The following is a 17,266-nucleotide window of genomic DNA, read 5'->3' on the forward strand; positions in this document are numbered from 1 at the left end:
AGCAGGTGTTGCAGTGGCTGGGGGGTGTGCCTACTGTTCATGACATCTCACATGATTTTTGATTTGGTGGGGTTTTTTTGTTTGGTTGTAGTTGGTTGGGGTTTTTTTGTGTGGGTTTTTTTTGGGGTTTTTTTTTTTGGGTTTTTTTTTGGTTTTTTTTGTTTTTTTGAGCATATGTGGTTTGGGCTGCAGTGAACACCGGGATGTGAGAGCCAAAGAGCCTCAGTGGAGATTTGCCTTGTTTGGGGTTGTACCCCTTAGTGTCAGTAGGTAGGGAGGGCTTCCTGATGTCTTTTGGTTTAGAACAGTACTGTGGTAGCATGAGCTGCCCAGCAGCACATGATGTTAGAAGAGTCAACAGGAGGAGCTTGGACAAGACAGAAGTCCAAGGAGTGGGAGGAGACCCAGGACTATGGATTTGCTTTGATTCTCAGTTGTCCCTGGGCCTTCTGCATTGCCTCTCTCTGTGCTGTGGGACCAGCCTGGCCTTGTGTTAAAAGTTGGAGTTTAAGCAGACAGAACTGAACAAACACCTCCCATGGGGAAAGTTCCCAGTTCCCTTCAGGGACTGGGCTCCCTTTGCCATTTCACTGGGCAAAGAGGCTGAGAGGGGCTGAGGTGAGGAGAAGGAGGCCCCTGAGCAAGCAGCTGGGGAATGGGTTTGGAAAATGGTTGTGGCACTTGGTTTGTAAAGAGGATTCCCCTGGGCAGGCTGCACAAAGACATCCAACGCCTGAGCTTGATTATACCCACCCACTGCCACCTCCTCTCCCTCTGCTCTTGCGCTGGTCTTAACTGCTGACTGATGGATATGGCTGGTTTTTCCTCAGCCATTAATACAATATTGATCCACAGCCCTGCTGACAGTGTTAATGGACACTGATTGTGTATTATTATTTCCATAATTGTCCTCAAGCTGGAGTGAATTCTCCTTTTGTCCTCAAGCTGGAGTGAATTCTCCTTTTCAATGGCCCATTGACATTGTGCCCTGCACTGCAGGCTGGATCTGGCCTGGTTAATTTGTTTTGTCTAAAGTTTCAGCAAAGCCTGTGGTCTTCATCCCTAGAGTGAGACCAGCTAAGCAGTGCTGGAGTACACATCAAGGCAGTTTCCATCCCCTCCCAGAGCAGGGTGTTTTTTTTGGCTGTCAGGATGCTGCCCCTGCAGGCCCTTCCCACTCTACTAGACTTTCCTTGCTGCTGCCAGGTGTTGCCAGCTGGCCTCTTCCCTTTACGAATGTGCTGGCTTTCCTTTGTGCTCTGCTGAGGGGACACGAGCCCTTCCTCGCAGGTCTCCATGTCTGTGTGCCCCTGCTCCCCAGGCAGATCTGTGCATTGCATGAGCAGACAGGATAAAACCTCCAGCAGCGACTTGCAGGCCTGAGCTGCCCCTTGGGCGTCGTGCCACGCACGGTCTGTAACTAACAGTGCTGTCTGGAGAGGCAGTTACTGACAGTGTCTCTTCAGCAAGAAATTCCACATGTGGATTCCCATAGCAAAGTGGTTATTCAACCCCACTGTGGTCTATAAGTACTGTGTGTTTTCCCATTTCTGAGAACTCCCTTCGTGATGCATCTGTTACATGCCACTTGCTCAGGATGGAAAGGGTGAGGAAGGGAGACAGACCGGTTCTTGAGAGGTTTAAGGTGCAGATTAGCAGATGATGCCCTCCTCATTTGAGTGTAACTAAGCAGTGTGAGTCCAGGGATCTTGTGAACAGGAATGGGAAGGACCTTGGCTTCTTTGCCTCTTCAGAAGAGGCTGAATTACATCTGCACCAGATGCATGGAAGATCATTTCTTGCCTTGCAAAGCAGGATGGTAGATTCCGGCTGAGGAAGAGGAAAGTTCTAGGTGCAGCTTTCCTCTCTCCCCACCCTGGAGGAGGATGGTAGCAGAGGTCAGTGGATTCAGTGCCCCTGTGCATTCAGCTGCAGGTATTGGCCCAGCAGCTTTGGAGATAAATGTTCTCCATCCTTGAGGCAGTCTGCAGGACATGCAGATGGCAGGGGTAGTGGTGGGACAAAGTCAAACATGATGGCTGCTGTTGGAGTGCTACAAAGGCAGCAGAGGAGTGTGGTAGGTGCTGCGCTGCAAAATGGGGGAACAGTTGCCCCTGTGGGTGCTGACAGTGACTGAGAGAGTGTCAGTGCAGTGTCTGTCACTCACCATCCTCTCTGTGAAGGAGCTCTCACCGTTGTCATTTTATTGATGAGATCTGAGGCTCAAGAAGATGAATGGCTAGACTTGCAAACCAAATACAGATGACTCAGTCCTCTCCAAAAGACCATTTCTCTCTCCTTTTCTGTATTTTCATGGTATTAGCAACCTCTAAGCACCAAGAGTCTCATAAACTTTCAAGGTTATGGTAATAATAACATCGTACAGTACACTGCACTGGGAATAAAGTTATTTTATTCACTTCAATTTCCTTTTGTTTTAATGTATAAATATATCAAGTGAAAGCATAGTAGGAAATTTTGATGCAGAGGCCAAATGCATTACAGGCCAGCCATTTTCTGAGCAAGGACCTAATGCGGCATGTTCGTAGTCTGATTTTTTTTCTCCCTTCTAAAGCATCTGACACTCAATATGTGGCTGGCCTAGTTTCTCTGGAGGACTTTGTATTGAGAGCCTTTTCTAAGTTGATATCTTACCTGAAAGTTGAATAGAAGTGATGATACCTCTGTCCTTCAAAATTTCTGGGAACAATCAGTCCCTTCTTCCCCCCTAGAGACCATCAGAGGTCTTTCTTGGACCTCTGCTTTGGGGCTGGCTGGCCTGAGGTGAAGGATTCTGCCCCAGAAGGGGAGGTTTTCTCTGTTCAAGAGTTGTTCTTTGTGTAGTACCACTAAGAATGGCTATGGTTACTCCTCCATCTCCAGCTTTTCTTTGCCTTCCTTAGGGCCTTCTGTGAAACTGTTCCTCTGACAGGCATGGTCCTGACATCCTGTTGTGCTGGCAGTGTGCAAGTTGTCTGCATGCTGGAATCCTCCAGGAGAGGGAGGATGATATCAAACAATAATGTATTCTTTCTGTTCAAGCACATTAAAAGTGCAATTAATCCTCGCAGTGTCTCTGCCCATCTGTAATACAGCATGAGGTGCCTTTCCCAGCCTTTGTGTGCTGTGACAGGCTGAGCTTCTTCCCAAGACTCATCTTAATGCAGTCCCCAAAGAGCTGGGTTTGTTCATTGCTCAGCCCCCACCTACTAATGTCAAGTTATAACCAAACCAGAGGCAGTGTCTCAGGCTTTTGTGCCATCTACCCGAGTTCTTTTCCTTCCAAGACAGTCCCAAGCTTTTTGAGTTCCCTTTTGAGAGATTTGGGTTCACATGGGGTCTAAGACATGAAAAAAAGTGATTGTTCTGGTGAGCACCTGGTGCTGTTATTGCCAGAGAAATGTTACAGCTTAAGCATGGAGGTTCCCTCAAAGTGATGTCCCTTTCCAATGATTTAGCTGAAAGGTGTTAATGGGGGTGACACAAGGATGTTCAGACACCTGCAAACAAAGCCAGATGTATATACCCTTGCTTGTCAGCTTCATTACAGCTCAGTGTATCCAGGGAGAATTTGGGAGAAGAGGACAAAATTATGATCCAGGGCTTATCCCCAGGACTATGGTTTTGTTGTAGTCTAGTGCCTTACAAGGATTAGTTTAAATAATGTTTCTCTCAAACTCAGGGATGTGCCAGCAAATCGCACCAAGGTATATTGGCATCGGAATAGTTGCACAGAAGCTTTCCAATTCTGTACCACTCTACCTAATGATTTTCCTGTGGAAGTTCCCCATGTGGAAGTGCCTCTGTTACACAACACAGGTGAAAAAATGGAAGTGGAATAGACAAAGGGAATAGTGAAAGTTGCAATGCTTACTTTGTATACCATATGGGGTACAGCAGAGCAACTTAAGAGCAACACTTAACTAGGAGCTAGAGCTGCAGATAAATATTCTGATTGTCCATGGAGTGTGTGGAAATTAGTTTTTACAGCAAGGTCCTGTTTGAAAAGGGAGAATAGAGCCATCAGCTGGAAAATGCAGCCCAGAGACTGCCAAGAGAAGTTACCCAAGCTTTGCTGCTTCAAGGTGCCAGGACCCTGCTGAAATGCAGACAGGACAGTTTGGAGACTAGGGGAATGTGGCTTAGGATGGGAAAGGATGGAGTCTCTCTTTTGGTCAGCAGAGAATCAGCATCACAGCCTGTGTCTCAGCTGTGTAAGCAGTGCTCTGCAGTACAGTGGGACTAAAGGTGTTATGGCAGATCTGCAGAAAAATTATCTGAGGGCTGAAACAGCACAAGAGGCTGTCATTTGGATTAAGTTGTGTTAGCAAAGGTTATGTTGGCTTCTGAATTCCTCCCCTGTGACTGTTGACTTGAGAAGCATTCATGACATCTTTCCTGATAAATCACTATTTAAATTAATGTATTTACATATCTGCATGTATGTCCACACATGTAGTGTATACAAATGCACAGATGTGTGTAAGCACATATACATGGTTTGTGCTTTCTGCTGGGTTCAACAAGACTCTCTGCCATCCAAGAAGGGGAAGGTCGCTCATTTACTCAGTTGTATCACTGAAGTCTTAACAGTCAGTTTTGGCATGCCATGATGCCTGAGTGATGGCCAGCATCTTGGAAGGCCTGCAGAAGGGGAAGACACTAGAGGCTGAGGGATTTGTCCATGTTTGTGCCATCATATTATTCAAATAGGCATGTTGCTTCTCTTTGTCAATAATTTGGAGAGTAATAATAATTTTTAAAAAGTGCCACCATGCTGGAAGAGATAAAAGATGCCACCATGATGGAAGAGATTGAAAATTAGAGATTAGATTGCTGTATGTGCAGCGTTGCTGCCTGGATGTTGAGTGGCCATGGCAGGCCATAAAGCAGCAAGGACAGTTTCCCACTAGCTCTGTATGCACTCTCATGTCCCTGCAACTTGGTCAGTGCATTGTTTGACACCTGTTTATAAAGGCTGATCTCAAAGGCAGATCTTCTCCACTGCCTGAGCCCAGCCAGTCCTGCTGTCTATACTGCTGGTGGACTAAACCAGCAAAAATCTGAGCACTTCTCTTGCCCAGGTGGTTTAGTCTAGAGCATTTTGGTCAAGACAAGGGAGTGAAAATAATTTTTTAAAAGGCAATCTTTGAAGTTCAACTAACCTTCAGGAAGAAGTGGGTGCTTGGTTCAGCTTTAACAGGTTGTGCAAAATTTATTCTTGCTTAAGAAGGCTTCCTAAGGCTCTTTGCTTTAAACCCTTTGATCATCTCCTCTGTGGTTTGTTCATTTTTGTTATATTCTGCTAATGGGAGCTAGAGCTGTGACTCCAGAGTCACGTGAAGGCATTCTGGCAAGAGGGGTAAGTATCCCAGGGGACTGTAAGTGAGACACTGACTCTAAGACATGTTTGTGGGTTTCTCTGTATCTTGAAGAGCAACTGGAGTTTCCCCCTCAAGCAAGCGCAGGTGTGCAGCTAGGCTGTGCAGTCACCTTCAACACATCTCAGCCACTTCTCTGATTACACAAACACTTTGGAGTAGGGAGCCAAAGGCAGTTTGCACAGGATTTCAGAACTGAGGCTTTTTTCTTTGTAAAATCCTGTTCTACTACAGCTCATCTCTTCCTGCTTCTCGTCAGGGTGTTGTGGGATATAGGGTACTGTTTAGGGTCATTGGACATTTTATAACTTTGTTTTGGGAACTTTCTGTCTATGTACTTTTCCACTGTACTGGTCTTCACCCATTTTCCTGGCCAGACTGGCAGTAACTTGTCTTCATTAGGAACCATAGGTGGAGAAATCTCTACAGATTATAGGGTCCTCTCATCCTGCAGAGGCTGTTTCCTCTGGCTCAGGGCTGAGACAGGCTGCTATTTAATATGGGAAAGACTTTTTTTCCTGCAGTGTTTACTATGCCGGTTGCTAATAGCTGTACAGAGCTTCAGGGCCCTTCCTTACTCTGCTCAGTAGTTATCCCAGCCCCCTGCAAGGTAAATCATAGTAATCAGGCTTATTTTAGACAGGCATGGAGCAGTTGTGATTTGACCAGGTCCCCGCTATAGCTGCTTGCACCTATTCCTTCCTGGGAGAGATGACAGCAGGAAATTTTTTGTCCTCAATCCATGCAGGAGGATGCACCCCAAAAAAGTGGCAAATTCTGTTTTTCAGTGTCTAGAGCTGCTCATCTCAACAGATCCAAAGGTTTTAAAATAGTAGTTGATATCAGTCACTCAGGAAATGGGGGAAATTGCTTAATAATATATCTCCTGAGACTTCTGTGTTTCATTCCCAGAACTACCTGGTGCTTTCCCTCTGTGGCTTATGAGGTGGGAGAAGCCACCCTGGGCAGTGGGCATAAGGAGATGGTCTACTGCCCATTTCCATCTTTACCTCTTCTTTCCTTTCTACAGCTCCTGCTCAGGCCCAAATCATCCATGCTGGGCAAGCATGTGTGGTGAAGGAAGACAACATCAGTGAACGTGTTTACACAATTCGGGAGGGGGACACGCTGGTCCTGCAGTGCCTGGTCACAGGACACCCCCGGCCACAGGTAAGCCTTCAGTCTTGCCTTTACAGGCAAGTACCATGCTCCCCCATGGTACTTGTTTGTAGTCTCCACATAGAGGAGAACTATGGGCAGTGTGGAGTGTCCAGCTTTCTCCTACGCATTGGACTCGGGTAGGGATGCCCCATTTTAACTTAGGTTGCTAACCTATGAAGCATTTAAGCTTGCTTTCATGGAAAAAACTCCACAAAGTTGTGCAGAAGCTTACGAAGACCTTCTATTTGGCTTCAGTATGTGAAGTTCCTTCAAGAACCTAAAGTCCAAACTGAAATATCAAATCTTTAACCCTCTTATTACAAAGTAGGAACATCCTAGAAGACGCTTCCCATATGTGCTTACCTTAGGAGTTGGTCCTTCATGGTCCATCCGTTTCTCAGCTTCTCTGGATGTACAGCCAAGGGGATGCTGCTTGGGGAAGTTTGGGAAGTTGTTGATAGTGCATCTCACTGTGCTGTTCATTGCTTTGTGGCCACCAAGCAGAGGCAAAGTCAGATTTGCAGCACTGGACACGTCCATGCTGTGGTCAGTGACACAGTCCAGTGGAGAGGTACAAAGCTGAGCTTGCCTAATGTTTGAAATCCTTACCTGGGGTGAACAGAGGTTTGCACAGACTCAAGCACATGCAGCCACCTTACCCCTTCAGATACTCAAGCTGGGAGGTTCAGTGTTAGTGTGAAGGTGTCTGTAGAGGTACCGGCCTAGAGCATGGGTCTGCCAGCTCTGGGACAGAGTGTGGTGGGAATGGAGCTGGCGCACACTGCGAGGCTGGGTGTGCCTCAGGGAAGCCACATGTGATACATGCCTTGGCCCCGTTCCTCAGTCCTGCCAAAGATACTTGTGGCAAGAAGCCATGCATCTTCTCACACCAGTTAATGCCTCCATGGTCTTGCTTGTGAGGAGCTACTTGGTTACAAGTTGATGACAAAGGAAAGGATTTGAAATGGCTTTTCCATCAAAATATCCTGGAAACAATAAAAAGAAAATTACCTGAGCCAAGTCAGCAAAAACAACCAGCCTAGGCTTGTGACAGTGATGGGCAAGTGATACCTGTGTGCAACAGAAAAGGGGAATTTGGTAGCATTGGTCCTGCCTAAGGTTGTTGAATGCATGGAAAGGTCCTGGCAGGTTGTAGAGATTTGAGCCCAAGAAGCTAGAGAGATTTCTGGAGCAGAGTCTGTTGCAGACAGCATGCTAGTGGGAAACACTCAGACTTGTCATTGCCAGACCTGCACAAGGGACTCCAGAGCCTAGAACTAGGCATGACCAGGGAGTCTGGAACCTGCACATATAAAATGTGGCTTGCATCTTATTTCTTCCCTCCCTCCTAATGGATTGATTCCTTCCCCAGTTAAGCTCTTATCCTAACCTTTGTTTAATCTTCTCTTTCCCTTTCTATCAGCCAGTCATTAAAGCATGAGAATGTGGCCACAATACTAAAATGAGATTGTGATTGAGAAGATTAAAGAGCTGGCTGAAGTGTCCTTCAAAACAGGAAACTCCAAGAGTCTTGGGGCCCTCAGACAATCTCACAAGACTACAAAGGCTGAATAAATTCATGGTCAATAGCTCCAAACATCTGCTCAGCCTAGTGCTCTGGGATGGGATGTAGACACCCCTGCTCCTTCTAGAGCATGAGCACCAATCAGGTGATGGCAGTGAGCTTTAGGCAAAGACTGGAAGTGTAGCCAAGGTATTCAGTCTGTCTTATCTATGGCCAATGCTGTCTCTCTTCTTTGTGCTGGCTGATCTTGCTGGTTCTCCGTTCCAGAGTAGGAGGCCGGCAGTCAGCAGCCTTTAGAAGGGAGATTGCAGATATAGAAAACCAATGGACTGAGAAAAGCTGTCTCTCTCTTTCATTTTGTGGAGTGCACAAAACAAGGGGGAAGCTTTTACTGCTACTGCAAGGGCTGTACCTCATTCCAGGCAAAAGAGAAACCCTTCAGTCTTCAGGATTGCTGTCTTCTTGCCACCATTCACCATGAAATATCATGCAGCTCTCTTGCCCCTTCAAGCCAGGATTTTGAGACATGTAACATAAGGACAAACAAATAAAAATGTAGCTTGAAATCTGAAGGAATTCTTTTTTTGTATCTATAAAAATAGAGGAAAATCTTGTGTGCTGCAAAAGGATGACTTACAAAAATAAAATACACGGGGGTTTCCAGTGGGAAAGGGGAAAGAATCAGATAGCAGCTGCATTTTCTCACTCATGGAAAAGCAAAAAGCAGAAATAGCCTTGCTGTTCAGAAAAGGATGAGTGTGGAATGTAGTTAAAAACTCTGTAGTTGTGAGCTGATGTCTGCTGTATTGTTGTGGCCTACCAGCCACATGGGGTCTCAAGGCTGAACACTGAAAGCCCTGTGCTGTGCGAATGGTGGCATAAAACTGAGCAAGATGCTGGGTTTGCAGGATCAGAGGAGGAGTAGCAAACATGCAGTGTGTGTCTCGGTGAATTGAGGGGTTATCCTGGACTCTTGGATGTGGGGATTGGCAGTGAACCAGAATCAGTGGCTGGGCTACTAGGACATACTGAGATCAGTAGTTGAGCTTTGGTAAGTCTGGCAGTGCTGTAGGATCTCTTTATGGAAGTTGCTAGGGAAGAGCAACAAAGGAAGCTCTGCTGAATCTTGGGATCTCTGTTTTGTGTCCCTGATTTAATTTCTGTTGTTCTTCTCATGCAGGTGAGATGGACCAAAACTGCTGGCAGCGCGTCGGACAAATTCCAAGAGACATCAGTGCTTAACGAGACCCTTCGGATTGAGAAGATACAAAGGCTGCAGGGGGGCCGCTATTACTGTAAAGCAGAAAATGGGGTTGGGGTCCCTGCCATCAAGTCTATTCGAGTAGATGTGCAGTGTAAGTCATTTAGTGGCAACCCAGACCTTCCCACAGTTCTACTGCATGTCTCTGCCTCACTGTGGGGCCAGCAGGAAGCTGCATTGCTCTAGGACCATGTGCACCTGATTCAGGAGCAGAGGGACTGGTGTGGTTTCACCAGTGTCTTTTTTGCATAGGGGATTAGATCCATCCATGCAAAATACAGCTCTGCTGTCCTAGTAATTCATTCTTACCTTGAGGTTGTGATGTCTGACAACACCGACAAGGCTCCCTAGCAATTTTCTGGGATGTAGCGTTGGGCATGCCTTCTGCTTTCTTTGTCTTTGTTTTGAAGCTGACAGAGCTTGAAGCAAGCAATGTTTCTTGAAGTTGGTAGTGCCCTGGATGTTGGGGGCACTCCTGAAACCAGTGTCCTGTTCCCAGCATTGCTACTTCTGTAGCATGCTGGAAGCAGCACTGAGAACTCTAGAATGCAGCTAAGGAGGCTGAGCTGTGATAGGGTGAATGTGAAGGTGACTCAACATTGCCCTGGTTGGCCATAGTGCCCATAATGGGAAGATGACTCAACATTTCTCTGGATGGTACTCATCCTTCTTGAGTCCTGGAGATGCTGCTAGTGGTTTTACACTTTTGGCTTCAAGTTTTGAAGCTTTCTCCTAATGTTTCTTTCTTGGACTTAGTGTTTATTCTTGGGCTGCTGTGATCAAAAGAGAGGGAAAATAAACTTACATGGTAAGGCCCAAATGGGAGAAATCCAGTATTTAATGTCTAGGCAACTTGTTTTGCTCTCTTGGATAAAGTTACCATTACATTGCCCTTGACTATCCACTATTCCAATTTTTTCCAGCCCAACTAACACTAAATCCATCTCCTCACTCATATGATTTGAGAAGGTAAGAGATTAATGCTAAAAAGTTGTAAAGTATGATAAAGTAGCTGAATCTGTCCCTGAACCTGTCATGAGCTGTTCTACATTCCTTCTATCTGTTCTCCTTCCTTCTGATCTGAGGGGAACTGTGGTTGTCTGTCAGTGGAACAACCTCTGAGCTTCAAAACCCCAGCATATGCCTGGAGTCTGGGTAGACCTTTTTGCTGACAACTGCTGCCTGACTGCTTCCTTTTAGTTCTGCTGTCCAGCCCAACTGTGATGTGACTCTCACAAAATGTACCACAGACTTGGGCATCCTTAGCTTTTGGCAGGTTCATACTATATGGCTGGGAGTAGCTCCCATCTGTTCCTTCCTTGCCCTACCCTTTATCGGAGTAGTGTAGTGTGGGCACTATCCTACCTAGGCCGTGGAAATGGATTACTTCAACAGCAGCCACTGTGGATAGGATGAGTGTTTTTTCATTGGCATTGCATCACTTTGTTTAGAGACATTCTGGCACCCACCCTAGATCTGCTTGGCTTCTCTGCCTGTTTCTTCTCCTGCGTGTAGTGGAGATGTATAACTCTCCATTGCAAAGGATACTTGGTTCTCTCAAGGCTTAGTGTGACACCTTGCCAGGGCCTGTGTCTCTAGGAACAGGATTGTGCCATGAATATCTTCATGCCCTGAGGGTGCTCCTGCAGTGCAGGCTGGAGCTAGAGTGATGTAGCATCCTGTGGTCTCTCATGCAGCTCTGACCTGTAGAACTATGGGGCTAATGGGGTGGCCAAGGGCTTTCTCATACTAACATCTACTCTGCAGATGGACTTGGTACTGCACCTCTGTTCTTCTCACTTGGTTTTTGGGAAGGAGAGACAATTTTTTGCTATTATTTGCAGTAGGTGCAAGGGAACACATGGGAAAAACCACAGTTTTTGTTGAACACTCACCCAGGCAAACTTCAGCTGAATGAACCAGAATTTAAAAACAAACCCCTTCTTTTCCTGCATCCCATTTTGTAGTTAGAGGTAAGTCATTATTCTTATGTGTACTTTGGTGTCTTTGACAGCTGCTGCTAGTCCTCAGTCATACTTTTAGTGTTTGGCAGTGAGGTTGTACAGAGAGCATCATTGGTGCCAAGAGGATATTAAACTGGAAACATTAACCCATGTAGCATAGTATTCTTCTGCCCTAAGTGGGCATCAGTGAGGCTTAAAAGTATTGGTTAAATACTGGCAGAGACGCAGCTGCTTTTCTGAGTATTTCCATGTGGAAGAGAGAGGAAGTAAGAAAAAGAAAAGAATGAATGTTTACAAGCTTTTATTGTGCATGAAACATCCCATGTGATCATGTCCATGAACAGCCTTGGGCCAATTTATCATTGGAGCAGCTCACTGACATCAGTGGCATTACTCGTACATCAAGAACATATACATTGTAGGTCTTATTTTAGCTTTTCTCAGGAGGGCTAGACATAGAGCTGACTTCTACAAAAGAGGGCTGAAGAATTCAAAGGAGCAAAGTTTTAGCAATGAAAAAGGTGTTGTTTTCTGTGTGGGGAGTAGCTGGGAGCCAGGAGACTGGAACAGTGAGTTCCAGTCAGTAAGGGAAGTGTTTTACCTGCTGAGAAGCAGTCTCAGAAGGATGGTAGCTACAGAGTCACTCATGTGAAGTTTGAACAAATAAAGTAAGGTTAAAGACAAGGAAGGAGGAAAAGAGGAGAGGTTGTGTTTAAGATCCCGGTCCAAAAGAATTTCATGTTCAGTCATCCTGTGGCTACATGAAGTCAGAACTGTATGGAGAGGAGACTATTTTTTTCCATCTACATATATTTTTTTCAGCTGTGGGTGTTTTTTTGGTTGATGGAGGTTTTTTTCCTGGGATATATTTTGTGTCATGTTATTATTCCATTAATGGCTCTACTCATATCTCTAAGCTATGGTCAAGCAGACAAATTTCAGGTCACATAACAATTGCTGTCTGCTGAGCATACAGCTCAATAAAAGATGCAAACCCACAAGTTGACACTTGTGATTCAGCAGTGAGCATACATTGTTTAGATGACATATTAGCAGAAACTCATCCCTGCTTCCCTCTTCCTTTCTGGAAGTCAGATCTCCAAACTTACAAATCTGTAAAATAAAATATTGTGAAAATTAGGTGGCATGGGAGGGCAGGAGGTGATGAGGACATTAAGCATGTGCAGAGGATCATGATGGCAGCACAAGAGGATGCTGGGTACAAGTACCTCAGTTTCCTTGTAGCTGAAGATGGGGTCATAATGCTCCTGAAAATAGAGAATTGCTTCACCTTGAGCTCAAAAGGTGCCTTATAGACATACTTAAAGACATGTTTTCCATTTTAGCGGGCCAATTCTTGTCAAAAGGGATCTTTATATTTAACCTCAGTCTCCAAGTGGTTTTGCAAGGAGAAAGATCCACTGCCTCTGAGGTGTCCCCCATGCTACCTTAATGTTCAAACATTCAAACAAACCTGCTGCAACTTCTCAGAAATTCTTCCCTTTTTTGCAGGTGGGCAGCTGTAGGAGGCAGTGTGCTCTGTGTAGACGGAAAAAATCCTCTTCCTGCAGGACTATTGCTTCTGTCCTTGCAAATGTAGCCACTGATAACCATTGATTCAGTCATAGTGGTTGTGTGTCTGGTGCAGGTACAATAAGAGAATTGAAAGGAGCATCTTCTGTAAAGAAAGAGAACAAAAGAATCTCATCAGTTTAGGGAGGGGTAATGGTGTTTCAGTAACTAGAAGTTGCCAAAGACAGCTGATACAGACTTTGAAAAAAATACACAGAGGATATTTAATAGGAAGAGAGAGAAATTATGCATACCTATTACAATGTTTTGCATCTCATATTACCATGATTCCTCATGAGATTTGCCCTGTCTAGATGACTTTCTAACTCAGCTCCTTGATCTTGTCCTGATTTTTTTACTTTCATACCTTGTCTTGAAGATTTGTCATGTGATTTGTATGGACATCTCACAGCCCTGGGTTTAGTCCCATGATTTCAGGAAAGATTTGGGAACTAGAAGATGGAGAAATCATGATGGAACAGAGCTTCCTGGCATCCTTTTGACCTCTCACTGAAGGAGAAAGTAGTGATTTTTTTGTAGGGGGATACATTGAGGAATATGAGGCAGCCCACTGCTCTGAGACACATGTGGCAGGCAGGTGGGTTTATCTGAAGACTGCATGGGGCTCTGCAAACCAGAGACTGCTTTCTATTCTCTGAAGGTTTGCATGGTGAGCGGGAGAGTCCTGGCTTCTCCTGTGTGTTCCCTTTGAATATTGGTTGTGCTACCTGCCTTCAGGTAGTAAAATTGCTCTTAAATCAGCACTTGTCATCAGCCAGATGTGTGGGACCTTCCCCTCTCCTCAGTGGTACCTGGAGCATCATCTGCTCTGCAGGCTGTACACGCAGGCCAAGCTTTGCTAACAATGGCTGCGACTTCCTTACCTCCGTTCCAGATCTAGATGAACCTGTTCTCACCGTTCACCAGACCATCAGTGATGTACGTGGCAGCTTCTACCAGGAGAAGACCGTCTTCCTCCGCTGCACGGTCAACTCCAACCCCCCAGCTCGCTTCATCTGGAAACGGGGAGCTGAAACACTTTCTCACAGTCAGGACAATGGTGTGGACATCTATGAACCCCTTTACACACAGGTGAAAATAAGCAAACCTCTGCCAGCTTGCGTTGAGTGTCTTGCTGATGCAGGGCACTGTAGTGGGTGGTGTTTCCTTCCCTGCATGGATTAGGATGCTGGGGAGAAGGTGCAGGCCACTGTAAGGAGGGCTGCCTCCAGAAGGGCTGGTAGACCTTCCTTCTGCATGCACATTCCCAGGGTATAAGAGGAGTAGAGCAGTAGCAGGGAGTGTGGCCTAGGAGTACCTTTCTCTTTTTATTGCTGCCCCTGAGAGCAGTGACACAGCTCCCCTACTGAGGTTATGCAGCTGTTGGATGGCTGAGACTAAAATCCAAAAAATCCCAAGACTGGATTTCCTCTATATCCCATCACTATTTTTTTTTTTTTTTTCTTAATTGAGTGCCCAGGCTCCATATATCAGGGAAGGGCTTCCTGCTTAGCAGTGTGAGCAAATGGCAGGCATTGCTGTGGGATCCATGAGTTTTTCTAATGGCCGCAAGTAATGGGGAGCCCAATGCCTGGGCGCTTCCTGACTTGTCTTGGGACAAGGTGTCCATGTCTTTTCTCCGTCTCCTGCTTGCCTGTATTGGACTTGCCCTGCACAACCAGGTTTTCCCTATAAACACCACTTTCTTCGCAGTAATTAATTGGCCAATGCAATGGGAGATGGAAGGGAACTCTTTTTTTTGTTAGGGCACTCTGGGCATGTTACCCTAAGCTGAGCTCAGGAGCTAAATGTCCTTTAGATGCTAATCAGCCCCAGTACTTCCAGCAGGGCTGCTAGGGAGCACATGGCAGGGATGGGTGGGAAGGAACGGCTGAAAGGGCAGCTCCCCAGGGCTCCTGTCTCATCCCAAGCACCTTCCTGCATTCCCAAAGTTGGGCCCAGAGCACATTCTGGCTGAGTTTGATTTCTGAGCAATGCCCCAGGCAACCTTTAAGTTAATGTAGTCATGTTCATATTTTATTGAAACACGCCATCTCTGTAGGTCGCAGAAATGGGCATCCAAATGGAAATATTCAGGGGGATGAGGAGGGAGGAGAGAGCTGCAGGTTTGTGGCAGATTTGCAGAAACACTGTTTGGCCCTGAAGACAGCTTTGTCTGTGTGCTGTGTCTCTCAGCTAGGACATCCCTGGCCTTGGGAGGAAGTCACCATGGGCTCTTCCAGTTTTCACTAGGCTCAGTGTAATTAATAGGAGATGTTGCCTAATGAGAGGATGTCTTAGGACTTGGGATATTTTCTCTAGCTAAATAAGGCACCTGGAAAAAATTCACCATGTTGCAGCATTAATGTTTAAATGACCCAGCGTGCTACAACTCCTCTCAGACAATGCTCCTCACATGATGGGTCATTCCTAGCTCTGAAAGAGGGTGCTGGGACTGCTGTGCTCAGACAGGCATGCCCTTGCAGTCCTCTCCTTAACACCAGCATAAGCCTGTAAGTTTGGGTTGGTAAGAATTGAAGTTAACAAAAAGACACCTCTGCAGCACTGTTGGAAGGGGAAAATCTGTCTGGAATGCTTAAAAAAGTACCCTTCACTGGTATGAAGGGTACTTGCAGTGTTGTCTTAGAGATGAACCTCTGTCAGTGTCAGGTTTGGCTAGGCTTTTACATGAAAAACTAGGTGAAGATTTCACTGTTTAAGCTTTTTAAAACTAACTTACACTTACTTTAGGTATATGGTTTATACCCAATATACCTAAATTCACTAATTAATAAACAGGAGATACATATGACCCTTTAAGGATGTAGATGACATGCATATGCCATAATTTGCGTGGCATAGCAAAAATTCTCAGGGGACAGGACTCTCTTGGGTTATCAGCGCCCTAGGTTTTATCATTCTAATATACTCACTCCACATCCTTGTTCTCTGCATATTAGCATTCCTGAGCTCATTGTCCAGTCCCTTAAGGTTGTCCGCAGGAGGATTTGTCATGCTGACACCTCCTCATACTTGCAGGCAGTTATGGAATGGTCTCTCCAGAAGAGATTTAGACAAAGTCAAGGAGAACAGCAGCAACAAGCTGTCAGCAGAAGACATATGAGTTGCAGGGTATGCAAACCATAGGATAATTCTCAGAGCTTTCTACATACCATAAATAAAAAACTACAGAACACATCTTCGTTAACTTTGTTTACTTTGGTTTGGCAGTATTCCATCCCCAGTGACTTCCTTTGGGTTCCTACTGACATCTGAGTTAGATCTCAGGGTCTGTTCTGAAATGGTTAAGGTTTGTTATGTTCTACAAGATGTTTCTGGCACTAGTTGATGAGAAATCATGCCCACACCTGTTTGGCAGTGCTTTCAAGTCATGTCAGTCAGTTGCTGGGTGTTTTGTGAAACCCTGGAGGTGAAATGACCACTGCAAACATTTTGTGTATCCTTAACATAGAGCTGTGGGGGGCTTGAAATCTCTACAGTTCCCTAAGGTTTTCATGGGAGCTGCTGATAATCTGTAAACTTTGAAAAGGATATGGGCTTAGAATGATGATCTGTGCTTTGGACACTTGTGTCTTTTCTTGCCCCTATTTTTCCCAAATCCCAGGGTGAAACTAAAGTCCTGAAGCTGAAGAACCTTCGACCTCAGGATTACGCCAGCTACACATGCCAGGTGTCTGTCCGCAATGTCTGCAGTATCCCTGACAAATCCATCACCTTCCAGCTCACAAACACCACAGGTAAGAGGGGACAGGATGGGTCCCTCCAGCCCTCTGACCCTTCACCTCCTCAACAACCATTACTTCTCCATGAGAATAACACAGAACTCTGTCCAGGGCCAGCAGCACCTCAACCTTATTTACATCACTGCCGGGATTACAGATCCTTCACATGGAAGTCTTGTGGCCAGGGCTGCTCTAGTTTCTTGTAGCACTGCATGTGGCAAGGCCTGCCATGAGATCATTAAAACAGACTACATGTAGGTGTTGAGGCACTATGTAGTTTCTAATTCATACACTGTTTTATTTATTTATAATTCTAAGTGACTTTAAAAATAGATTTGCTACAGTCTAGAATGCTGCAGGAGTTCTTACAAATAATTCATCCATGTGTGTCTCCAGCCTATTTTGCCAGGCTGTGCTATAGGCACCTCCCAGGTAACAGGCTCCGCTGGTAACAGAGTTTGTGGAAAGCATACATCTCCGGTGCCTTCCCAATAAATAAATTTTAAACTCATATTTATCCTGGCAGTGCTTAAGGGAACCTCCAGTTGTGAGAAGATTCACTTTGGTGCCTCTTGCTTGATGTGCAATAAGTGAACGATAACTGAGTGACATGTATCAAATACTGGCAAGGACTTGATTGCAACCTGTCCATTAAAAAA

At 45.5% G+C, this 17,266-nt stretch overlaps 1 protein-coding gene across 2 annotated transcripts in view; it reads left to right on the plus strand.

Moving 5' to 3' along the window:
• MDGA1 (MAM domain containing glycosylphosphatidylinositol anchor 1) overlaps positions 1-17,266 on the plus strand; it is a 188,689-nt gene that overhangs the window by 40,764 nt on the left and 130,659 nt on the right. For both annotated transcript variants that reach the window (XM_021550432.2, XM_021550430.2), the window contains exons 2-5: positions 6,412-6,551; positions 9,248-9,422; positions 13,760-13,956; positions 16,490-16,622. In XM_021550432.2, coding sequence (XP_021406107.1) covers positions 6,412-6,551; positions 9,248-9,422; positions 13,760-13,956; positions 16,490-16,622 — 645 coding nt within the window. The remainder of the gene's footprint in view (positions 1-6,411; positions 6,552-9,247; positions 9,423-13,759; positions 13,957-16,489; positions 16,623-17,266) is intronic.

Source organism: Lonchura striata, chromosome 3, assembly GCF_046129695.1.
Source record: "Lonchura striata isolate bLonStr1 chromosome 3, bLonStr1.mat, whole genome shotgun sequence".
In the NCBI taxonomy this organism is placed as follows: Eukaryota; Metazoa; Chordata; class Aves; order Passeriformes; family Estrildidae; genus Lonchura; species Lonchura striata.